General features: G+C 43.3%; 1 protein-coding gene across 1 annotated transcript in view; it reads left to right on the forward strand.

Moving 5' to 3' along the window:
- Positions 1 to 2958: 2958 nt before the first annotated feature.
- LOC123729204 (uncharacterized) overlaps positions 2959 to 25942 on the forward strand; it is a 46278-nt gene continuing 23294 nt past the window's right edge. The window contains exons 1-15 of the mRNA XM_082966089.1: positions 2959 to 3103; positions 3299 to 3522; positions 4190 to 4351; positions 5691 to 5870; positions 6571 to 6691; positions 7735 to 8137; positions 8418 to 8580; positions 8785 to 8973; positions 10329 to 10503; positions 14305 to 14444; positions 15675 to 15785; positions 16068 to 16273; positions 21470 to 21627; positions 22166 to 22393; positions 22623 to 22958. Coding sequence (XP_082822215.1) covers positions 2959 to 3103; positions 3299 to 3522; positions 4190 to 4351; positions 5691 to 5870; positions 6571 to 6691; positions 7735 to 8137; positions 8418 to 8580; positions 8785 to 8973; positions 10329 to 10503; positions 14305 to 14444; positions 15675 to 15785; positions 16068 to 16273; positions 21470 to 21627; positions 22166 to 22393; positions 22623 to 22958 — 2941 coding nt within the window. The remainder of the gene's footprint in view (positions 3104 to 3298; positions 3523 to 4189; positions 4352 to 5690; positions 5871 to 6570; positions 6692 to 7734; positions 8138 to 8417; positions 8581 to 8784; positions 8974 to 10328; positions 10504 to 14304; positions 14445 to 15674; positions 15786 to 16067; positions 16274 to 21469; positions 21628 to 22165; positions 22394 to 22622; positions 22959 to 25942) is intronic.

Below are 25942 nucleotides of genomic sequence, written 5' to 3' on the forward strand. Positions count from 1 at the left end.
CTCACAGACACCATTCAAACAGTTTTAGAAACTTCAGAGTGTTTTCTATCCAAATCTACTAATAATATGCATATTCTCGGTTTTGGGCAAGAGTAGTAACCAGTTTAATTTGGGTACGTTTTTCATCCGGCCGTGAAAATACTGCCCCCTATCCCAAACAGGTTATTAAAGGTCCTCAGTGATGTCACCATTGCCCTTGAGTCTAAGCCATGTTGTACTGCTATTTTTATTGACTTGGCCAAAGCTTTTGATACGGTAGACCATTCCATTCTAAGGGGTATTGGTGTCTGATGGGTCTTTGGCCTGGTTTCTGAAAGAGTGCAGTGTATGAAGTCAGAACATCTGCTGTCGCAGCCACTGCCTGTCTCCAAGGGTGTACCCCAAGGCTCGATCCTAGGTCCCACGCTCTTCTCAATTTACATCAACAACATAGCTCAGGCAGTAGGAAGCTCTCTCATCCATTTATATGCAGATGATACAGTCTTATACTCAGCTGGCCCCTCCCTGGATTTTGTGTTAAATGCTATACAACAAAGCTTTCTTAGTGTCCAACAAGCTTTCTCTGCCCTTAACCTTGTTCTGAACACCTCCAAAACAAAGGTAATGTGGTTTGGTAAGAAGAATGCCTCTCTCTCCACAGGTGTGATTACTACCTCTGAGGGTTTAAAGCTTGAGGTAGTCACCTCATAGAAGTACTTGGGAGTATGGCTAGACGGTACACTGTCCTTCTCTCAGCACATATCAAAGCTGCAGGCTAAGGTTAAATCTAGACTTGGTTTCCTCTATCGTAATAGCTCCTCTTTCACCCAAGCTGTCAAACTAACCCTGATTCAGATGACCATCCTACCCATGCTAGATTATGGTGATGTAATTTATAAATCGGCAGGTAAGGGTGTTTTCAAGTAGCTAGATGTTCTTTACCATTCGGCCATCAGATTTTCCACCAATGCTCCTTATATAACGTTTCAGGTAAAACCCAAGTGCAGACTGTGTTGAAGTAACAATGTTTATTACAGCAACAGGTAAACGACAGGCAGGGGTCGATAATCCAGAGTAGTGGGTCAAAGGTACAGGACGGCAGGCTCAGGTCAGGCAGAGGTCGGTAATCCAGAGTAGGGGCAGGGTCAGGCAGAGTGGTCAGTCAGGCGGGCTCAGAGTCCGGACAGGATAGGGTCAAAACCAGGAGGGCGAGAGAAAGAGGGGAAAAGCAGGAGCTGAGTGAACCGCTGGTTGACTTAACAAACAAGACGAACTGGCAACAGACAAACAGAGAACACAGGTATAAATACACAGGGGATAATGGGGAAGATGGGCAACACCTGGAGGGGGGTGGAGACAATCACAAGGACAGGTGAAACAGATCAGGGCGTGACACCTTATAGGACACATCACTGCACTCTATACTCTTCTGTAAACTGGTCATCTCTGTATACCAGTCGCAAGACCCACTGGTTGATGCTTATTTATAAAACCCTCTTAGGATTCACTCCCCCCTATCTGAGATATCTTCTGCAGCCCTCATCATCCACATACAACACCCGTTCTGCCAGTCACATTTTTTTAAAGTCCCCAAAGCACACACATCCCTGGGTCACTCGTCTTTTCAGTTCGCTGCAGCTAGCGACTGGAACAAGCTGCAACAAACACTCAAACTGGACAGTTTTATCTCAATCTCTTCATTCAAAGACTCAATCATGGACACTCTAACTGACAGTTGTGGCTGCTTTGCTTGATGTATTGTTGTCTCTATCTTCTTGCCCTTTGTGCTATTGTCTGTACCCAATAATTGTTGTACCCTGTTTTGTGCTGCTACCATGTTGTGCTGCTGCCATGTTCTGTTGCGACCACGTTGTTGTCATGTTGTGTTGCTACCATGCTGTGTTGTCATGTGATGCTGCCATGCTATATTGTTGCCTTAGGTCTCTCTTTATTTTTATTTCTAATCTCAGCCCCCCGTCCCCGTCGGAGGCCTTTTGCCTTTTGGTAGGCCGTCATTGTAAATAAGAATTTGTTCTTAACTGACTTGCCTAGTTAAATAAAGGTTAAATAAATTAAATAAAATATTACACATCCCAGGCACACACTCAAGTGCATTCACACTCAAGCACACACACACACGTGTGCATGCACATACCCATGTGCATGCACATTCCTAGTGTACACACACACACACACACACACACACACACACACACACACACACACACACACACACACACACACACACACACACACACACACACACACACACAGCACACACACACACACACACACACACACACACACACACACACACAGAGCTTTGCATTATACACTTTAGTTTTGTATTGTGGTTTCTAGGTGGTTGACCTATATTCAAACTGCTACTTTTTTTCATTGATATTTACTTGGTATGTGGTATTGATTTAGTACATGTGTATGCGTATGTGTACCACTTGATGAAAGCCAGGACAGGCCCGTTATCTTGAGGAAGCAAAGGGTGAAGATGTTACCTTGGATTTTGAACACAAACTGGCAGCCTTTCAGTACACAGGACAAAGTTTGATTGGATAAGCAGCAAAACAAAGTATTCATTTCTCACGACCACTCTTTGACCTAGGCAAAACGGCAAACAGAAACCATCTGAAAAACAATTTGCTAATTCTAAACATCCAATTCAAATAAATAGTACATTTCTAGAATTTTGGGAGAATTGCAATGAACCGTAAAGCAAAGTTGTGATGATGTGACGAGAGCCAAATCACTATCAATTCAATATCAGTTCCATGGTAGGATTGATGTGGACAAAGCCTGTAATCTGACCTGGACGCATAGGGTTGCCATTTTCAACCCACCAGCCTCCCATGTTACCCTACCTCTCAGGCCCCATCAATTATTCAGTAGGCCAGGGAAAGTGCTGGTCTCCAGTCCCCCACTGAGTCTGGGACAGCAGTAGCAGGATCGTCCAGCACCGGGATGATGCTAAGGAAGTTAGGGCCAGGAGTCTGCAGGTGGCCAACCCTGCTGCTTTGGTGCCTGTACGTCTTTGTGGAGGAGCACACTGTCTATGGCCACAACAGAACTGTGGAAACCAGGGAGATGGAGAGGCCATTTTGTGAACAAGGTAGACACACTGTATGTCTCTGCATGCTTATATAGACCTGAGAATAATTATGATCCTATTGTGAGGCTACTGTGTTTTAGCTGTGTGTGGCATGAGAGACAAAACCTGACTATGTCACCTTGTGACAGCACATGGAAACCCTTGGTGGTACACTACCACTACCATTTTGTGGTAAAACTCTATTTATTCAAACAGGATACTATTGTCCGGTGGGAAGTCCCACATCAGTGCCATGTCCGAAGGGTACGTTTGGGCCGACGGTTGGTGCTAGTTCCATGGACAGCTGTCTCAGCTGCCCAACCAACCACTACTGTCCACGACCTGCTCTGACCTCCGGCATACCCTGTGGAGCCTGGGCAGAGCAGCCCCTACCTGGCCAGGACAGATGTGTGTGTCTTGGAGAAGGGCAAACCTTCCAGGTGTGTGTCTGTGTGTGTGTGTTTACGTATGTGTCTGTGTGTGTGTGTTTACGTATGTGTGTGTGTGTGTGTGTGTGTGTGTGTGTGTGTGTGTGTGTGTGTGTGTGTGTGTGGGTGCAAAGCCCTTCTTTTATGATTTGTATTGTGTATCAATGACTCTGTCCTGTCAGTCTTCTGTAGTATCAGGCACACAGGTTGCATGCAAGAACAGTTAACACAATATACAGTATATCCACTTGGTTCATGGGTTCAATCTGTAGCCCGCGGCTCAGAATGTTTCATATCAAGTTTCAACATAGCCGGAGTCTAATTTCCGTCCGTGTCAGTCACCCAGTGACTGTTGAGCCTTCCACTCAGCAGCTCATGTTCAAAGGGGAAATGACTAGATACTCTGAATGACTTCCAGGTATTGGGTGTTGATCTAAGCGTTTTAATGTCAAATCAAATCAAAATCCAATTGTATTTGTCACATGCTTCGTAAACAAGTGCGTGGGGAGAGTCCAGTGTGTGTGCTTCGAGTCAAACGAGTTTTGCAAAAGGTCTAATGTCTATTTGTGTGCATGTGTGTGTTTGTGTGTATGTGTTGGTATTTGTGTTTGTGTGTGTGTGTGTGTTGGTGTGATGTTTGTGTGTGGGTGTGTGTGGGTGTGTGCATGTGCCAATTTAGGCCAGTGATGGGCAGTGCCCCTGTGCCCTAGGGTACCGCCTCATGGGCCAAGGGGACACTTGTTTGCACAGTGTGTATGATATTTGTAGAGATGGGAGAGCGAGGACACAACATGGAACCTGTCTGGACAGGCAGCAGTGGGCACAGCACTGTACCCAGCAGGTTAGGAGAAGATAACTCACCCATGCATGCACACACACACCCTACACACACACACACACACACACACACACACACACACACACACACACACACACACACACACACACCCACACACACACACACACACACACACACACACACACACACCCTACACACACACACACACACACACACACACACACACACACACACACACACACACACACACACACACACACACACACACACACACACACACACACACACACACACAGACACTCTACATTCTGTGTCAATGGTTAATTGAACAACGTATTGTAGTTCATTGAACAAAGTACTTTGTGCAGTACAGGTGTGTTGATAGTACTTTTTTAATAACGCGATTTGCTTTACCAAGACATGCATACAAAAACCGTGGAAACTGTTTCCATTGTTACATTCTATTCTGTGTACAATCATAGACAATGTACAGATGGAACTGTGGCAACATGGGTGTCTACTCTGTACTAGTCCAACCAATCATTTATTTATACAATAGATCCGTGGATCCCAAACTGTGGGGCTCGCGGTCGCGAGTTTAAATAGATTTTTTTAAGGAAATCAGTCCAGCTTTCAACTTACTCTTGAAAGTTGTAATAGTAGAATGCACAAGATGCAATTTTGAAATGCTGTAGTGCATGATCTGTTTTCCTTGTCAGTCGTTGCATACTGTATCTTAGAGAGCTATTTATAACTTGTCAGAAATGTCCAGATCAACTAGCCATTGTCAGCTAACAATTTTTAGCTAGTTTTTTCCCCCCATAGATTGTGTTGTAATGCTTGAGACACTCATATCACATGAATACACATTAGACATAGGCAAAATATCTAGAATTGCAAGAAAATAAGCTTTAAACCTGCAAAATGTTCTCTCCACCAACAAGAGGGTGTGAACAGTGCTTGTGCCCATAGAAATAAATGTGGCACATGTACACGTGCGCAGTGGGGGCGTGGGATGTTCCCCAATGCTAGAAGAGGGGCCTGAGTGAAAAAGTTTAGGAACCCCTGCACTACATGACTGACAGGGGGCACTGTTTTGAAGCCACCGCACCTCCATCTTCACACTCCCCCACCATTGTAAAAAATATTTTGGAAACCATCGAAATGCATTTATTAATGTCTACATTAGTTTTTTTGGCACGTTTATTCTATTATCATGTCATTGGCCCATATATAGCATCATCAATCCAAGGTTTATATACATAATTGAGTCCAACTTAATGTGTAACCTTTTTCCCTTGACTGGCTGCCGCTCAGTCCCAGCCTTTTCCTTTAGTCTGTAGGTCAACAGATCCCAAGTGTTCCTCTCTTCCTCTCCCAGGTGTGTCTCTCTCCAGGGGACTACCAGGGCTTTGATGGAGCTCTGGGCCTGTGTCTGTGCAGGGAACCCCCAGAGAGAGCTGTGTGTGGGGGCTGGTGTAGGAGCAGGCCAAAGCTGGCACTGCATTTAGTGTGTGCTGCTGTAGACTTGCAGCTGGTATATAGCAACTCTGAAGGCCAGGTAAGCCATGATGACTTGAGCATGTGTTGGAAAGAGTTGCATGGCAGACACATTATGCGCACATACTCACACAACGCACCACACACACACACACACACACACACACACACACACACACACACACACACACACACACACACACACACACACACACACACACACGTATGCAACCAATAAAAACGTGGATTTGACACACACACACACACACACACACGCACGCACGCACGCACGTACGTACGTACGTACGTACGATTATTTGTCTCTCTGAAATTCAACCATCAAGCGATGTCTGTCGTTGAACAACCCCATGCAATGATTAGATAGTGAAAAAACACACTAATCTCTTTCATAATTTCTTTAAACAATAAAAGCAAATTTACCAACATTTCTGAACATGGATATATAGCATTTTGGAATGAAACTCTTCAATTACAAACACTTGATCCTGTCCTCTTAACTCTAATCAACATCCATAGCACCATTTTAATGAAAAATTGATGGGTATACAGTACACTAGCTTGGGTTAAAACGTAGCTTGTACAATCACAGACAATGGACAGAGGATGCACTGAATAAACTTGGAAATCACATACTTGGAAATCACATACTTGGATATCATATGCTTGGACATCATAGACAGCCATATAGAGTAACAACCTGACATAGTTATCAGTAAACGGCCCTGTGTTTTCTCTAACAGGTGAGCGTCTCCGGGAGTGTGCTGCTGGAGACCGTGTTCAAACGCTGGGACTCCCAGGGGACCTTGCAGTGTGATGGTCGCCACAATGTCTCCCATCCTGTGTACACAGTGCAGACAAATGGTGAGCTCCTCGGATACAGAGTGGGCCCAGTTAAAATAGGTCCTTAATACACGGTAGGACCAATAATAACAATGACTGTCTTTGTGTGTCTGCTTTTTTAAAGATGCAGGGTTCCTTGGTCTCCTCAATGACGTCCCAGCGGCGATTCAGAAGTTATTTCCAGAGAAAAGCATGGGAATGCACATCTCTACAGGTTACCCTATCATCAGAGAATGATACAAAACCTACAGTGCTGTCAAAAAAAATTTTCCCTACTTTTGCATATTTTTTATAATGAATATTGTCAGATCTTCAACCAAAACCTAATATTAGATAAAGGGAACCTGAGTCAACAAATAACACGACAATTATATACTTATTTGATTTATTTCATAAACAAAGTTATGCAACACACAATGCCCTGGTTTGAAAAAGTAATTGACCCCTTACACTCAATAATTGGTTGTGTCACCTATAGCTGCAGTGACTCCAACCAAACGCTTCCTGTAGTTGTTGATCAGTCTCTCACATCGCTGTGGAGGAATTTTGGCACACTTCTCCAGGCAATGCTGCTTTAACTTAGTGACATTTGTGGGTTTTCAAGCATGAACTGCTCGTTTCAAGTCACAACATCTCAATTGGGATTAAGTCTGGACTTTGACTAGGTCATTCCTAAACTTCAAATTTGCTGCTTTTTAGCCATTTTCATGTAGACTTGATTGTGTGTTTTGGGATCATTGTCTTGCTGCATGACCCAGCTACATTTCAGCTTCAGCTCACAGATGGATGGCCTGACATTCTCCTGTAGATTTCTCTGGTGCAGAATTCATGGTTCCTTCTATTAAAACAAGTCATCCAGGTCCTGAGGCAGTAAAGCCTCCCCAAACCATCACACTACCACCACCATGCTTGACCATTGGTATAAGGTTCTTACTGTAGAATGCAGTGATTGGTTTTTGCCAGGCATCGTTTTTGTTATTTGTAAAGTCAGGTTCCCTTTATCTAATATTAGGTTTTGGTTGAAGATCTGATAACATTCAGTATAAAGAAATATGCAAAATAAGAGAAAATCAGAAAGGGGGCAAATACCTTTTCATGGCACTGTACATGTTATCCTAATTTTACTGTCCCAACACACTTACTGATAAAATATTATCTCTGTGATTCATTCATTCATCCATCCATCCATCCATCTATCCATTCCTCCGTTTGTTTCTTTGTTCGTTTGTTAATTTGTTCATTAATTAATTCAACCATCCATCCATCCCTCCATGACTATTTTCTACCAGGTGACTCTGGTGTCAGAGAGGAAGGAGGGGCTGGGTCTGATTGGTCCAGCAGATCGACCATCTGGGGAGGAACCATGAACTCCAGCTCTGTGGGAATTCTGAACCCTACTGCATGTCTACACCAAGGAGACACACTGCTCTTCACTGTCACCAGACAACACTACCCTCAGTATGATGTGTAAGTCAATCAAACTGCTCCTGATAGTGGATTTTCTACACTTCGCTCTCAGAAATGTGTTTTTTATTTGCATAGGACTTGAAGATTTTTTATAAAATGTCAAACCTCTTCATCTGGGACAGGGTGCCGTTGCAAATCCAATGCACTTCTGAAAGTGCAGTATGGAAAAGCCACCATCTGCAACAATTATTTTGGCCTTTGCGTGGGTATCTTTCTATGAGCAGCATTTTCTTTATCCTTTTTTACTACTGAGCTTCAAGCTTCCTGTCTTGTTGTCCAGAGAGAACCTGTACAATACCAACCGTGACTTTGACTGGGGTTCTCTGAGGCTGCTGGCTGAGGACCTGACACTGGCCAGGACTCCACCGACACTCTTCTCCTTGGTCTTCACTCAACCTGGGGTGTACGCCTTCAAACTCAGTGACCATCAATACAAACACATGGTATTACCCTGTTTGTTTGTACAGGGCCTTAGAGGTTCTTACCTAATGAACAAAATGGGCGAAAGATGCAATCGTTCTATAGTAATGCCCTGCTCCTCTTCATTTAAAAAAATTGTGTTATGGAGTAACTTTAAACTGATAAAAGTGAAATCCATAAACTTTCCCAATATCTAAAGCCAATATGCTCACGTGCTCCTCTTACAGTATGTGAGGGTAATGCCAGCAGGTGGACAGTGCTATGAGGCTGGACCATTCTTCCCCACTGTCCCCCATCATCTGACAAGGATGGGCATCGCCAAGAGACGACACCTGATTCTACGCCCTGACTGGTTGGTGACAGGAGGACTGCTGCTTGGTGCTGTGGTCATCCTCAGCCTGTGTGTGACGCTGCTGGTGAGAGCACTTCTTGGCGTTGACAGGCACACACACATGCGTCCTCACAGGCATGCCTTGATTGCAAGCACACACACACGTCCATAAACATTATTGGCAAGTATAATGGAGAAATTTCAGTTTAGAAAATGCATATGTGTAACAGTTAAGAACGTAGTGGAGATTGGGGTCAGTCGAGCCAAAGGGTTAGTTGAGTCACCCCCTCTTTCTAGGAAACTATACATAAAATGAATCATGTGACCAAATATTTAGGAATAAAAAAAGAAAGAAAAGTGGTAAGCAAGTCAGGTTCAAAAAACGGATTTTCACAAAGTCAGATTAATGTATTGTGTTATAGCTTTCATGATGCTTGCATCTAAGCCAAAACTGATCATTTTAATACTGTTCTATACATCAGTTAGAGACTCTATAAGCTTATACAGTATATGCAGTCCTAAACCAAGCATGAAAGTGCATCTGTGTGGCTGTGTGGGCTAACATAGTAAAAATGGTTGCTGTGGGGCAGTGGTGGAAAGTACTTAAGTAAAAATACTTTAAAGTACTACTTAAGTTGTTTTTTGGGGGGTATCTGTACTTTTATATTTTTGACAACTTTTACTTTTACTTCACTACATTCCTAATGAAAATAATGTACTTTTTATTCCATACATTTTCCCTGACACCCAAAAGTTCTGTTTAGTAGGACAGGAAAATGGCCAAATTCACGCACTTATCAAGAGAACATCCTTAGTCATCCCTACTGCCTCTGATCTGGTGAACTCACTAAACACAAATGCTTTGTTAGTAAATTATGTCTGCCTGTTGTAGTGTGCCCCTGGCTATCCATAAAATAAAATAAAAACAAGAAACTTGTGCCGTCTGGATTGCTTAATATAAGCAATTTGAAGTATTCTTTTAATAGATGACTTTCACTTTAACTTGAGAAATTTTCTATTAAGGTATCTTTACTTTTACTCAGGTATGACATTTGGGAACCTTTTCCACCAGTGTATCTTTCCTTTCTGTATTGCACATGATTTTTCAGTGTTCTATTTGTGACACTCAAGGTGTGGGTTGATGGTCACTAGACCTTGATACTGAATGTTATGGATTATTCTCATATCTGTTGATTGCAGCCAGAATGGAGGTACAAGGACACTGAGTATTCACTGCTTTATTGTATTGATGACATTCTGTGAACACTATGATTCTGTAGCAGGTGACAAATTCACTTCCTTTTTTGTTTTGACTTCCTGCAAGCCTCTCGGGCTGCTGTTGACTACCTTTTAGATTCTAGTGGAGCAAAGGTCATACACATTGTACACACAATTCTGTTTTTACACAGAAGTCAGACAGATTTGTACTCCCATGTGTAGATCTTGTTTCGGGAGTATGGCTGGCCAGAGAAAGTGGCCACCAGAGCCCAGTACCGTATACTCCAGATCCAGTACCCCATGGAAGACTACTCATCAAAGGGTTCCAGGGTGACGACATTAAAGAAGTACCACAGAAACCTCCAGGCCAGGATGACAGAGGCCTCTGTACAACCCGGTACAGTATAATATATCCTCCTCGTTCCCACTCACTCTTCACCCACCATAGCCCATAGGCAAGCAAGCTACCCAAACACCTTATTATACAACATTCCCAGGGACCGGACCATAGTATAACAGCTCACACCTGTACCCTTTACTACCTTACACAACCCTGTTTACACAATAGGGAGACTGACCCTTAGACACCCAAAAGCTACAACCAATCACACTGGTGTGGTGCTTGCAAAATACCCCCATTCACGTGCATGCTCACGCAATATCAACAGCCACACATACTACAACTGAAACAATCTTGATCAAGTTGGAAAATCAGCCCAAATACGCTTAGATTTGTTATATTTATATTTTGACAATTTATATTTTTTCAATTTACATTGCAACGAAATCACTGCAGTGGTGTAAGAACAAGACCAATATACAGAAAAATATGCTCAGTAGCCGATTCAGCATAATATAGAATGGAAAACATGTTTTATGTGAACCAATGACATCATAGACAGGACAATCTGTGCAAGACAGTACAATAGGGACACAATGTTACAGCAATACCAGTAGTGTGGGTAAAATCACTGGGGAAGACAAGCCAGAAAAAATCCATATTACAACCTATGTGTTGCGATAATCGTATTGTTTGCTGTATAACCTGTTAGTTCAATCAACCAATCAATCCAATTTATTTATAAAGCCCTTCTTACATCAGCTGATGTCACAAAGTGCTGTACAGAAACCCAGCCTAAAACCCCAAACAGCAAGCAATGCAGGTGTAGAAGCACGGCGGCTAGGAAAAACTCCCTAGAAAGGCCAGAACATAGGAAGAAACCTAGAGAGGAACCAGGCTATGAGGGGTGGCCAGTCCTCTTCTGGCTATGCCGGGTGGAGATTATAACAGAACATGGCCAAGATGTTCAAATGTTCATAGATGACGAGCAGGGTCAAATAATAATAATCACAGTGGTTGTAGAGGGTGCAACAGGTCAGCACCTCAGGAGTAAATGTCAGTTGGCTTTTCATAGCCGATCATTCAGAGTATCTCTACCGCTCCTGCTGTCTCTAGAGAGTTGAAAACAGCAGGTCTTGGACAGGTAGCATATCCGGTGAACAGGTCAGAGTTCCATAGCCGCAGGCAGAACAGTTGAAACTGGAGTAACAGCACGACCAGGTGGACTGGGGACCGCAAGGAGTCATCAAGCCAGGTAGGCCTCAGGCATGGTCCTAGGGCTCAGGTCCTCCGAGAGAGAGAGAAAAAGAGAGAGAATTAGACAGAGCATACTTAAATTCACACAGGACACCAGATAAGACAGGAGAAATACTCCAGATATAACAGACTGACCCTAGCCCCCCGACACATAAACTATAGCCGCATAAATACTGGAGGCTGAGGCAGGAGGGGTCGTGAGACACTCTGGCCCCGTCCGACGATACCACCGGACAGGGCCAAACAGGCAGGATATAACCCCACCCACTTTGCCAAAGCACAGCCCCCACACCACTAGAGGGATATCTTCAACCACCAACTTACCATCCTGAGACAAGGCCTAGTATAGCCCACGAAGATCTCCCCCACGGCACAACCCAAGGGGGGCGCCAACCCGGACAGGAAGATCACATCAGTGACTCAACCCACTCAAGTGACGCACCCCTCCTAGGTATGGCATGGAAGAGCACCAGTAAGCCAGTGACTCAGCCCCTGTAATAGGGTTTGAGGCAGAGAATCCCAGTGGAGAGAGGGGATCCGGCCAGGCAGAGACAGCAAGGGCGGTTCGTTGCTCCAGTGCCTTTCCGTTCACCTTCACACTCCTGGGCCAGACTACACCCAATCATAGGACCTACTGTGAAGAGATGAGTCTTCAATAAAGACTTAAAGGTTAGGACCGAGTCTACGTCTCTCACATGGATAGGCAGACCATTCCATAAAAATGGAGCTCTATATGAGAAAGCCCTGCCTCCTGCTGTTTGCTTAGAAATTCTAGGGACAATAAGGAGGCCTGCGTCTTGTGACCGTAGCGTACGTGTAGGTATGTACGGCAGGACTAAATCGGAAAGATAGGTAGGTAGTTCTTATGGCTTGCTACCGTGATATATAGGCCTAAGGCCGAGACACTAAGAAGAGACAGTGGCAGAATAAATTCAACCACACATTTGTTTCATCACAAAACTGGAGAGCAACCTCTGTCCACAAAGCATATTACATGTAACAAACAGTTACATGACCTACAGCATAGTCAGGCAAGTTAATGTTTCCGACATTTTCGGACCACTAAACAATATTGATTTAGAACAACAGAGTTGTCGCAAAGAAAACAGGAGCTGCCTCCACTATTCCAACACCATTTCACCTTCAAAATTTCAACATCATGAAATCACCTACGCTTAGTCTAATACAGTGACAACTAGAAGATACCAAAAACAATTTAGTCCAATCAACATAAGCTAAATATGATTTGGCTGTCCATGGTTCTGATTTCTCTGTGTATGCGTGCAAGTAGGAAAAAAACATGTTGACTCACCCAGTTTGTAGAGAAACGCCAATGCCATCCCCCTCTCTTCCATGAGACGAAACAGTCTAACTCGGTCATACAATACGCTTTTAGTTTTTGTTATCCTAGGCTACCTGGCTAAAATGCTTGCTCGCTAGCCTAACTTCCTTTCATGGGCAACGTTAGCTTGATAACATTAGCGTACTACAACTAGCTACATATTGAACTTCTATCCTCTCAGGCCAGGGGCACAAAGGATGACTTTATGGTTGGATCAGAATCACCATTAAAATCATTGGCTAGTACGGAGAATTAAGTAAAACCCACAAGTCCAAATCCCTAAGTTATGAAAGGGACAGTTTTAGCTAGTTAGCTAGCCTCCAGAGGACAACAACACAGTGAGATGCAACAATTCTATTTTTTTCTGTATTTTGATGTTTTGCTCTCGATGTAATGTGAATTGTGTGAAGCCAAATCCAAGCTGGCTTCCCTTGACCCTTTTTTTGGTGTGCCAGGACCGTTCACAGTTGAGGTCAGTCAGTTTAGCTATTATTTTATACTTTATTTTATCAAGGGAGGCCAAATGCTCGCTGGCTTCCCTTGAGTTCAATGGCTTCCCTCGCGGGGGGGGGAGGGGGGGGGGGGGGGGCTGAGGAGTATTTCTGTCTGTAATAAAGCCCTTTTGTGGGGAAAAACTCATTCCAATTGGCTGGGTCTGGCTCCCCAGTGAGGTGAGCCTGGTTCCCAAGTGGGTGGGCCTATGCTCTCACAGGTCCACCCATTGGCTGCGCCCCAGCCCAGTCATGTGAAAGGAAAAGGAAAAGTATGATACACTAAAGCCTGGCTTCCTTTGACACTCATGAACACATGCCTCTGAATACAGATATCAGTTAGTTACAGTGGGCCAAATCCTAACTGGAGATCTGTGCACGTAACTCTGACTTTCATGTATATCATTCATGAATATCAATTTGAGACTAAATTTGAGTTAAGAGCATGGATCTCAAGTTAGGATTTGGCTTAAGTGATAAGCTAATAAAACAAAATACCTATTCAGGATAACCTCCCTTGTTGAATATGTATATATATATATATGCCATCCCATTGGGCACACACTGGTTGAATCAACATTGTTTCCACATTAAACCAACGTGGAATAGACGTTGACTTGACGTCTGTTCCCAGTGGGATTTAGCAAATGCTTTTATCCAAAGCCACTTACATATGGGTGGCGTCAGCGGGAATCGAATCCACAGCCCTTGGTTTGCAAGTGCATACTTCATGCTATACATTCTGTGTTCTATTTAATTCTGTGGTAGCCCTGGACTTGGAGGCAGATGAGTTCTGGGACTATGAGCATCAGGTGGACCTGGAGGCCTTCAGCACTAACACCTTCTACAGCATCCTACTAAAACACAGTGTGTCTGTCACCGCTAGACTGAGCCAGCTCAGAGGAGAGGTATAACCTTGCAGAAATGGAATAACAATAGTATTATAATGCCTAACTCTATAGGATTAGATTTTTTTTATAGATTGAGCAACATGATCTCACAAACTCACAGCTATTTGTCATATACTGTATGTACATGTATTTCTATAGGTAAGCCAAACCTCGCACCAAACCTCTCACTCTCACCTTCCCAAGCCTCAAATATCCCAAACGTAAAGTCCAAGTAAATTGAGACAATGTCATATTGTATAGTCTTCTCATATTGTATGACATATTGGAATGCTTGTGTTTTTTTTGGGTTACACCCGTTTTTCACCATATTCAGGGCCGGTCCTAGCCTTTTTGGGGCCCTAAGCACCTCATGGGCAAAACATTTTAGTGGCCCCACTTTTAAAATTGGAGAGAAGAAAATGACATTTTAAAAGAAGTTTGCTGCAATTCCACAGATTTTGTCATGGGTTGAAGAAGATTTAGCAATTTTATAAAATATTTTATGCAATTCTACTCATTTTGTTATGGGGCAGAGAGAAAAATATGCAGTTTTATCGCTCATTTCCATCAATTCTACACATTTTGCCATAGAGTGGAGATAATTCTTTAAAACTACAAAAATGTTTGTGCAATTCTACAAATTTTTCCATGAGTTATGCCATGTAGGGTTAAGTGCCTTGCCCAAGTGCACATCAGCACATTTTTCACCTTGTTGTCTCGGGTATTTGAACCAGCGACCTTTGGAGGTCAGGGCCCCTGCGCAAGTGCCCTGCATGCCTGGTTGGTAATTTGGCCATGATTAGTACAAGTTTAGATAGCTGGCTAAACTAATTTACCAATCTAGAAATGTTTTGTTGACATGGGTCAATTGAGTGACTGTCAGTGACTGACATAAGAGAAAAACGGATGTATGTTTATGCACAACCAAATTGCACCTCGTGTATTCCGTTTTTATAACTCAACAGTAAGTTGAACATTTATTTTTGGGTCTGGGGCCCCTTAGTGCCAAGGTGCCCTAAGCGATCACTTATCTTGCTTATGCCTGGGGCCGACCCTGACCGTATTGGTCTTTCCTGTTTGTGGTTAGAGTATCGGAGAGTGGTTAAGATTATTACACTGCTCCGGGGAGCTGGACCGATAACGATGTACAGTAATATGAGCAGCGTGGACCCTGCAAGTCTTTGTGAACCCTGTTTCGGAGACAGAAACTTGCTATGCTCTACTGTGTGTGTGTGTGTGTGTCTGCAGGTGAAGGACCTGTATCAGGGGGTGATGGGCAAGCTGAAGGGGCTCCAGCTACAGCCGGGCTGGTCTGCAGTTGGGAAGACCAAGGAGGGCTATGAGAGGCTGCGGAGGCAGGTGTGTGTTACCCTGACCTGAATCAAACACATGCTACTTGCGCTGTACAAATACCAACGGAGCTAATGAAATAGTCCCAGAAGTGCAAACATCAAGCTAAATCAAGTGCACCTTGTATTTGACCCAGGTCTCATTGTTTCACATGCATTGCATTCTATACTAACATTGTGGTAAGTAAAGTACTGCAATACTAGATGCTATCCCCCTGTTGCCATAAGAGGGCATTGTCATGTGCCACTGTCATCCACTGTTGCTTCCATCTCTCCCACTAAACATCACCAGGTGGAGCAGGAGGTGATCCGACGCAGGTCCCTGGCCCAGCAGCTCAGACATCTCTTGGACAGTCAGCTCGGGGTCCTGAGGACAGAGCTGATGGCCCAGCAGACGGTGCACAGGAACTTCGGGGCCCATCTCAGGGAATGTGTGAGGCTACTGGGCCAAGCAGTGGACAACACTGACCACCCTCTCTGGGATGAACACCCACAACAGTAATGTCTGAATCTGTGTCCCCTGTCTCTTCCTGTCATGCCTGTGTGTTCTGGAAAGAGCTTTGAACTACAGCTGTTTTTAATTGGCCAGGGGTTTTAATGAGAGTGTTACAGTTTTTCTCAATCCCGTACAAGCATGTCTTGGACCAATGTTGTCGTTTTACAAAACAAAGTCCACAAAACACAGAACGCGGTGTCCTTTTGCAAAACTCAAAACATAAATACATTCATCAAAACTATATTATACTGTCAAAATTGCTAATAAATTCATCAAAAGACCACGACTGCCTGCAAAAAGATTAACGCAACCATACTTATCGAGAAAGTTAGTCTGTCTCTTTAAAAATTCCAGTAGATTAACACATTTTCTTTGTAGTCACTAAATCATGATGGTCAAAATTGGAAGAACAACTATCCAAAGGTGCATAATTATAGGTAATTACTCTCCTTTTATGCATATTTCACCAAACAATTTTATACACATAAAATAAAAAAACAAGCACATTGTGTGCAGGATTCATTCATTGGTATCATCACTATCCAAATCCATGTATTCAATACATAGCCTGGTTAGTGCATAGTTTTGTAGATTTTCCATTGGCACACAGAAACAATCCACAATAGAAATAAGGAAATGTTAATGCATTGCAGGAATACAACTTCTATGAATGTACAGGCCTCAATCTACACCAAAGCAAAGCTGTAAAATGGAAGGTCACAATGTTGGAGATGATGACTTAGAAGTAACCCAACTTCATTCTATACATGTTTGCAATATTGTAAAAAAAACTAAAAAACATGTGTCCCTATTGTCTAGATATTTCCCTATATTGTACATGGTATGACACTGATAGCGTGATTTAGAATTTAGTAGTGTAATGCAGTAGTATTTACTTATTTGTCACGGTTGTCGTAGGAAGGAGCGGACCAAAGTGCAGCGTGTGTGTCGTTCCACATTTTATTTTCACTGTGAAACTATGCAATACATACACATAAACTAAAGAACAACAAAAAAACGTGACGCAGAGGTGAAACATACACTAACTCAGAAACAATCTCCCACAAACCCAGGTGGGAAAAACACCTGCTTAAGTATGATCTCCAATTAGAGACAACGATGACTAGCTGCCTCTAATTGGAGATCATCCCAAACAAAACCTAGAAATAGAAATACAAAACTAGAACATAGAAAAACTAAACTAGAAAACCCCCCTGTCACGCCCTGACCTACTCTACCATAGAAAATAATAGCTTTCTATGGTCAGGACGTGACAGTACCCCCCCCCCCCCCCCTCCCCCAAAGGTGCGGACTCTGAATGCACCAACACACAAAAAAATTGGGAGGGTAAGGGAGGGTGACAAATGTCTATGGCTGCTCTGGTGCAGTACTCAGAACCTTCTCATCCCGCGGATCCTCCAGCAGAGGAGGCGGCTCCGGTTCGGGGCATAATCCCCGCTCCGCCCGCTGATCCCTCCGCTTTTGTGTCACCGGACTCCGGATCGTCGCCGAATGACCCGGACTGCGGGCCGTCTCAGGAGGTTCCGGACTGCGGGCCGTCTCAGGAGGTTCCGGACTGCGGGCCGTCTCAGGAGGTTCCGGACTGCGGGCCGTCTCAGGAGGTTCCGGACTGCGGGCCGTCTCAGGAGGTTCCGGACTGCAAAACGTCGCCGGAAGCTCCGGACTGGGAACTGTCGCCGGAAGCTCTGGACTGGGAACTGTCGCCGGAGGCCTGATGCGTGCGGCTGGCACAGGTGGCGCCAGACTGGTAACACGCACCTCAGGGCGAGTACGGGGAGCTGACTCAGGTGGCACCAAACTGATAACCACGTTCCTTTGGGAAAAATCTGTGCATCCTCCACCAACTCAACAACTCTCCCATATCTCTCTTCTCCTGGATTGGCTCTGGTTCCCTCCTCGGCTCCGCCGACTGCTCCATGTGCCCCGCCCTAACATTTTCTTGGGGTTTCTGTGGCCTTCCTTCCCGACTTCATAGCTGTCCCTCCCTCGCTGCTTCCGCCTGCTTCCCTGGCAGGCTCTTGTCTCCTGCCACTACTCCTTCCAAAGTCCAGGATATACTCCTCCTAATCTCCTCAAAAGTCCACTGGTCCATACCACGCTGCTTGGTCATATTGTGGTGGTTAGATTCTGTCACGGTTGTCGTAGGAAGGAGCGGACCAAAGTGCAGCGTGTGTGTCGTTCCACATTTTATTTTCACTGTGAAACTATGCAATACATACACAAACTAAAGAACAAAAAAACAACAAACCGTGACGCAGAGGTGAAACATACACTAACTCAGAAACAATCTCCCACAAACCCAGGTGGGAAAAACACCTACTTAAGTATGATCTCCAATTAGAGACAACGATGACCAGCTGCCTCTAATTGGAGATCAAACCAAAAACCAAACCCAAACCAAAAACCAAACCCAACAGAAATACAAAACTAGAACATAACATAGAAAAACTAAACTAGAAAACCCCCCTGTCACGCCCTGACCTACTCTACCATAGAAAAGAACAGCTTTCTATGGTCAGGACGTGACATTATTGCCAGAAAGAGTGAACACATTTCTCTTCGAATGAAAATATGTGTTAATATTCAGTCAACAAAACACTTAGATGACATTTGTATTTAAAGTTCAGCAAAAGTTGGTCTAAGATATGCAAGTCAGATCCAAAGGCAAGAAAATAAGACGTTCTGTAAATGTATTTTAAGAATTTGATCATTGCTGTTCTGTTATTGATACGTTTCAATACAGACCCAAAAATTGCTTGTAAATGATTAAAAAAAAAAAATAACTCACCTCTCATTGGTCTGTTAATTAAGATCAGGGGTGTCAAGCTTGACTCCTGGAGGGCAGCACATCAAATCAAATCAAATTGTATTACCACATATGTCAAATATAACTGATGTAGACTTTACAGTGAAACACTTGCTTACGAACCTTTCCCAATAATGCATAGTTTAAAAATAATATTACAAATAAAAGAGGAACCAACAAAAATGAAATACACAACAATGGAGCGACAGTACCAGTCAAAAGTTTGGACACACCTACTCATTCAAGGGTTTTTCTTATTTAAAAAAAAAACTATTTTCTACATTGTAGAATAATAGTGAAGACATTAAAACTATGAAATAACACAAATGGAATCATGTAGTAACTAAAAAAGTGTTAAACAAATCTAAATATTTTTAATATTTGAGATTCTTCAAAGTAGCCACCCTTTGCCTTGATGACAGCTTTGCTCACTCTTGGCATTCTCTAAACCAGCTTCATGAGGTAGTCACCTGGAATGCGTTTCAATTAACAGGTGTGTCTTGTTAAAAGTACATTTGTGGAATTTCTTTCCTTCTTAATGCTTTTGAGCCTATCATTTGTGTTGTGACAAGGTATGGGTGGTATACAGAAGATAGCCCTATTTGGTAAAAGACCAAGTCCATATTATGGAAAGAACAGCTCAAAGAAGCAAAGAGAAACGACAGTCCATCATTACTTTAAGACATGAAGGTCAGTCAATGTGGAAAATGTCAAGAACTTTGAAAGTTTCTTCAAGTGCAGTCGCAAAAACCATCAAGCGCTATGATGAAACTGGCTCTCGTGAGGACAGCCACAGGAAGGAAGATGCAGAGTAACCTCTGCTTTAGAGGATAAGTTCATTAGTTACCAGCCTCAGAAATTGCAGGCCAAATAAATGCTTGAGTTCAAGTAACAGACATCTTAACATCAACTATTCAGAGAAGACCGCATGAATCAGGCCTTCATGGTCGAATTGCTGCAAAGAAACCACTACTAAAGGACACCAATATGAAGAAGAGATTTGCTTGGGCCAAGAAACACAAGTAATGGACATTAGATCTGTGGAAATTTGTCCAAATTTGAGATTTTTGGATCCAACCACTGTGTCTTGTGAGACTTTGTAAGGGCTATTTCTACCAAGAAAGAGAGTGATGGAGTGCTGCATCAGATGACCTGGCCTCCACAATCACCCGACCTCCACCCAATTGAAATGTTTGGGATAAGTTGGACCGCAGAGTGAAGGAAAAGCAACCAACAAGTGCTCAGCATATGTGGGAACTCCTTCAAGACTGTTGGAAAAGCATTCCAAGTGAAGATGGTTGAGAGAATGCCAAGAGTGTGCAAAGCTGTCATCAAGGCAAGAGGTGACTACTTTGTTGAATCTCAAATATAAAATATATTTTGATTTGTTTAAAACTGTTGTTTACTACATGAATCCTTCCATGTGTTATTTCCTAGTTTTGATGTCGTCACTATTATTCTACAATGTTGAAAACTTTTGACTGGTACTGTATATATACGGAGTACCAGTACCAGATCAATGAGCAGCAGTACGAGGTATGTGGTGAAATTGCCATACCAAGCGGTGATGCAGCCACTCAAGATGCTCTTGATGGTGCAGCTGTAGACATTTGAGGATCTGAGGGCCCATGCCAATTCTTTTCAGCCTTCTGGGGGGGAAGAGGAGCTGCCGTGTCCTCTTCACGACTGTGTGGGTGTATGTGATGATGTGGACGCCAAGGAACTTGAAGCTCTTGACTTGCTCCACAACAACCCCTTCGATGTGGATGGGGGCATGCCCCCCCCTTTTTCTCCTATAGTCCACAATCAGCTCATTGGTCTTACTGACATTGAGGGAGAGGTTGTTGTCCTGGCACCACACTGCTAAGTCTCTGACCTCATCGCCGTTGGTGATCAGGCCTACCACCGCTGTGTCGTCAGCAAACTTGATGATGGTGTTTGAGTCATGCGAAGCCATGCAGTCGTGGGAGAACAGGGAGTACAGGAGGAGACTAAGCACACACCCGAGGGGCCCTCGTGTTGAGGGTCAGCGTGGAGGATGTGTTGTTGCCTACCCTTACCACCTGGGGCCGGCCCGCCAGGAAGTACAGGATCCAGTTGCAAAGGGAGGGGTTCAGTCCCAGGGTCCCTAGCTCGGTGATGAGCTTGTTTATCCTTGCCTTTAACAGCAGTTATATTATGATCAATTAACAACAAAGGAGAAATGAAAACCACCAGGAATACAGCAGCTCTTGAAAACAGGAGCTATACAGCCAAGTTAGATAGACCTTGCTATGCTTTGTGGTACACAGTTAGAACCTTGCGTTTTCCCAATGCCTGACAATGTGACCTGACCAGAAAAAAACTCTGTGCCCTATGATCTTTAATACAGTGTTGTTCAGAGGGTGGCGTCACTGGCATCTGAGATGGCAGAGCAGGTGTCGGGGGAGTGCCAGCGGCAGGGGGCATGGGCGACCCTGGGAGAGGGAACAGGGGCGAAGCTTCTGTGTCCTGACACTGGCTCAGTCCTTAGCAAGGAGGACATCATAGGTGAGACCTCTTACCATACTGCACCAGGCTTGAAACTGAAGGCTTAATCATTAAATAACGGATACAGTATCTTACAGTACAGGCACACGACTGCAATAAACAGTCATTCTAGAATCTATTATCTGTCCCTAGACAGATAATAGGTTATACGACAGATAATAGGTTATACTCTAGGCTCTATTATCTGTCCCTGCTAAATTTGAGAAGTTCAGAGAAATACATATTTTATATGAATGAAGATAAATAAATAGTAGTTACACACAGGAGTCACCCTGATTTGTGTTTCATTCACTCCAAAGCTGTAGCGAGTGAAATGACACCACCTTGTGATAGAAAGATGTTATGTATTTGTCAATGGGACAAAAGGGCCAATATATAATGTAAATCAGTCTACGCTCAAGTCAGATTAATTTTGCTTCATAGACACATTGGCTGTGGTAAGAGACTTAAGCCAGATTTACTGAAATATTGTTATAACGTTTGACATATTGCTTCCTATGAGGTGGATCAAATCCTTCTCCAACTTCATTTCTTCCAGCCCCTGACGGGTCAGTGCGTGCCTGTGGAGCAGTCCATGCAGACTCTATCACAGGTCTCATACTACCCAAACCCCACACCCACATGCTCCTGGCCAGCGGGCACAGTATGCCAGTGCCCCCTGACTTCTTCCTCCACCCTCAGACTGGCAGACTGCTGCCCGTAGCTGGCAACGTGGGCTATGACCCAGCAAGCTCTACCCTAGTCTTCACAACAGACTCATGTACAGGTGAGTCAAGTGCGCTGTGTGGTAACCACAACTAGAGATCGATAGTACATGCATTACGACTTCGTAATGCACTTTAACTTTGTAAGTTTACGTACAACAAGTTCACATACAAACAATTCACACTCTTTCACTTTTAAAAGGCATAGTAATGATTTAGATTCACTCAAATCCAAATGTATGATTTAGATAAGGTTGTAGATACTTAAAATGTCCTGCTCCTTGTTATCAGGGGATATGAGAAAGTGGGAGTTTCCCCTCCTGCCGTTTGTGCCATACCCCCTCTCCCGCCATTCAGCCCAGCCCGTGACCACCCAACTGAGGGGCCTCCGCCCTGGACAAAGACTGCTGCTAGGGAGACCCATGTGTGACCCTGACACAGGCGTCCTGGTGCCCATTTTAGCTGTGACCATCCACCCTCAGACTGGGCTGGTGTACCCCCTGGGAGGTGTGCATGTGTGCCCCCTCACCCGACTGCCCCAGCCCATCCAGGTGGGCTCTCCCATGTTGGACCCCATGACAGGAAATGTGGTGCTGACTGCCGGAGTCAGTCTAGATCCAATAACAGGTCAGTACTGCCTGGGTGAACAAATTACCCACATAAATACTGTAGTATTACTATATTTATATAGTATTCACTGTAGTGTTTTACAGGCTTTACTAAAGTGTTTTTGCGGTCACCTTATAGGCCTACTGTCATTAGCATATGGATTGGTTGTGCATTGGTGTCTAGTTGTAGGTTAGTTTTCTAGTGAAATTGTTGACTGGAGCAAATCGAGTCTGAGTCAATACCAAGAGACCAGAAGGGGGACAAGAGGTCTGAGATAGTCAAGACCGCGACCAGAAACATACGAGTCCAATTCAAGACCATGATTGTAATTTTGTCAAATCACCACCATAATAAGAGTTCTAAATGTCCAGTATGGATTTATAAAATAATGATTATAATAATATCAAAATAATTAGAATTTATATTGTTATTCTCAATGATTTTCTGATTTAATCTTTTCATATTTATTTTTTTTAAATCAGGATTTTTCTTTGCTAGTCTCTGGGGATATAAATCTAGCTAGCTAAGTCAGCCATTGGCTAGGCCATCAGAAGCTAGATAAAGGCATCTACAATTCAACTTTACAAAAACATGGAAACTTCTGCCTTCTTGAAGGCCAACAAGTCACTGAGCAATAGCGAGCAGTAGTTTTCCTATGGTCCAGCTAGCTAGCTTTTGTTGCCGGCTAGTTTGCAGAGGCTGCAGCAGGTGTTATCAAACAGGATGTTGTTGCTCATTTGTTAGCTTCTCCTTTTTCAAGGATAACTTTCAAAAATAAGTTAATTTTCAAATTATCATCATCTGATGAGTGGGACTGTGTTTTTTATTGCAGCGTGCTTGCGGTTGTTAGCCATCTCTTTGAAAATAAGTTATGTGTATGAAACATTGTTGCATATAACGTGGAACTGACAGCATTTTAGCAACATGAAAATGTATTAAAATCTGTTCATATACACCCCCAGGAAGAATATGATACTGAAAAAAATAAATAATAATCTGACAAGTGACCAATTTGGTCATTTTCACGTTTTCATAAATTCTTAGAATGTTTGGGAATTACATATACTAAGGGATTTGTGAAAATGTTATAGCAATCAATATAGAGTGAGAAAGCGGCCATGGGTTTGGACAATTAATAGACACCGCAGTGGATAGCGATTTACATTTGCGGATGTAATGGTTTTCTTTAGAGAAGTAGAGGAGTCAGGCGCAGGACACAGGGATAAATGTAAACAAACGTGTTTACTAAAAATATCAATAAATCTTCTCATAGGAAAATACATAGTTTGGAGAAACACCTCCAACTACACACAAAACAGGAAACAATCACCGACAAGACAAACAGGAAATGCAGAGGTTAAATAATTAACATAATTAGCTAAATCAAAAACAGGTGTACACAATAAAGACAAAACCAAACGAACAGTGAAACATCGATCGGTGGCAACTAGTAAGGTGACGTCGGTGACGTCGACCGCCGAACGCCGCCCGAACAAGGAGAGAGGCCGACTTCGGCGGGTGTCGTGACAGCGGAAAGTGATTTACATTTGTGGATTGGTGATTTACATTTGTGGACTGGTGATTTACGTTTGTGGATTGCTGATTTCACATTTGTGGAAAGTGATTTATATTGGTGGATTGGGAATTTACATTTGCGAATACATTTGGTATGATGTTGATCCCATACACCTCATTCTGACCATTTTACTCACCGGAGCAGAGCTGATTAGGCTGTTTACATTTTATCTACTGTGTTCTTGACTAACTATAACTTTTTTTGCCTATGTTTATGATCATATTCAGCAGTTGTTGCACGTTTGTAAATTCATCAGTTGTTCTGCGCTCTGGCACAGTCAGACGAGAGTGCTCTGAAATTGGAGTAGATAGCCAGAGTGAATTTGCGAACGCAAAAGATATGCTAACTGTATAACAGTTGTTCAAGTTATTGCTAGCTAACCAAATGACACCTGCATCTCTAGCTGTGTATAGCCACCGAAAAACAATATGATATGAGGGGAAAAAGTCAGTCACTCACCCACTCATCCAATGGCAGGACATGACATCCTTCTAGCACAGGCCTGGGCAATTATTTTCCATGGAGGGCCACATTAGAATATCTTTTTTGCCATTGCGGGCCAGAATCTTATTACAAAATCAAATCAAATTTTATTGGTCAAATACACATGGTTAGCAGATGTTAATGTGAGTGTAGCGAAATGCTTGTGCTTCTAGTTCCGATCATGCAGTAATATCTAACAAGTAATCTAACAATTTCACAACAACTACCTTTTACACACAAGTGTAAAGGAATGAATAAGAATATGTACATATAAATATATGGATGAGCGATGGCCGAACAGCATAGGCAAGATGCAGTAGATGGTATAGAGTACAGTATAAACATATGAGATAAGTAATGTAGGGTATGTAAACATTATATAAAGTGCCATTGTTTAAAGTGACTAGTGAAACATTTACATCCAATTTTTAATTATTAAAGTGGCTAGCGATTTGAGTCAGTATGTTGACAGCAGCCACTCAATGTTAGTGATGGCTGTTTAACAGTCTGATGGCCTTGAGATAGAAGCTGTTCTTCAGTCTCTCGGTCCCAGCTTTGATGCACCTATACTGACCTCGCCTTCTGGATGATAACGTGGTGAACAGGCAGTGGCTTGGGTGGTTGCTGTCCTTGATGATCTTTTTGGCCTTCCTGTGACATCGGGTGGTGTAGGTGTTACAGCCCGACAGGATGCTCTCGATTGTACATCTGTAAAAGTTTGTGAGTGTTTTTGGTGACAAGCTGAATATCTTCAGCCTCCTGAGGTTGAAGGGGTGCTGTTGCGCCTTCTTCACCACGCTGTCTGTGTGGGTGGACTATTTCAGTTTGTCCGTGATGTATACGCAGAGGAACTTAAAACCTTCCACCTTCTCCACTACTGTCCCGTCGATGTGGTGCTCCCTCTGCTGTTTCCTGAAGTCCACGATCATCTCCTTTGTTTTGT

The sequence above is a fragment of the Salmo salar genome, chromosome 20, assembly GCF_965601325.2.
Source record: "Salmo salar chromosome 20, fSalSal1, whole genome shotgun sequence".
NCBI classification, from domain to species: Eukaryota; Metazoa; Chordata; class Actinopteri; order Salmoniformes; family Salmonidae; genus Salmo; species Salmo salar.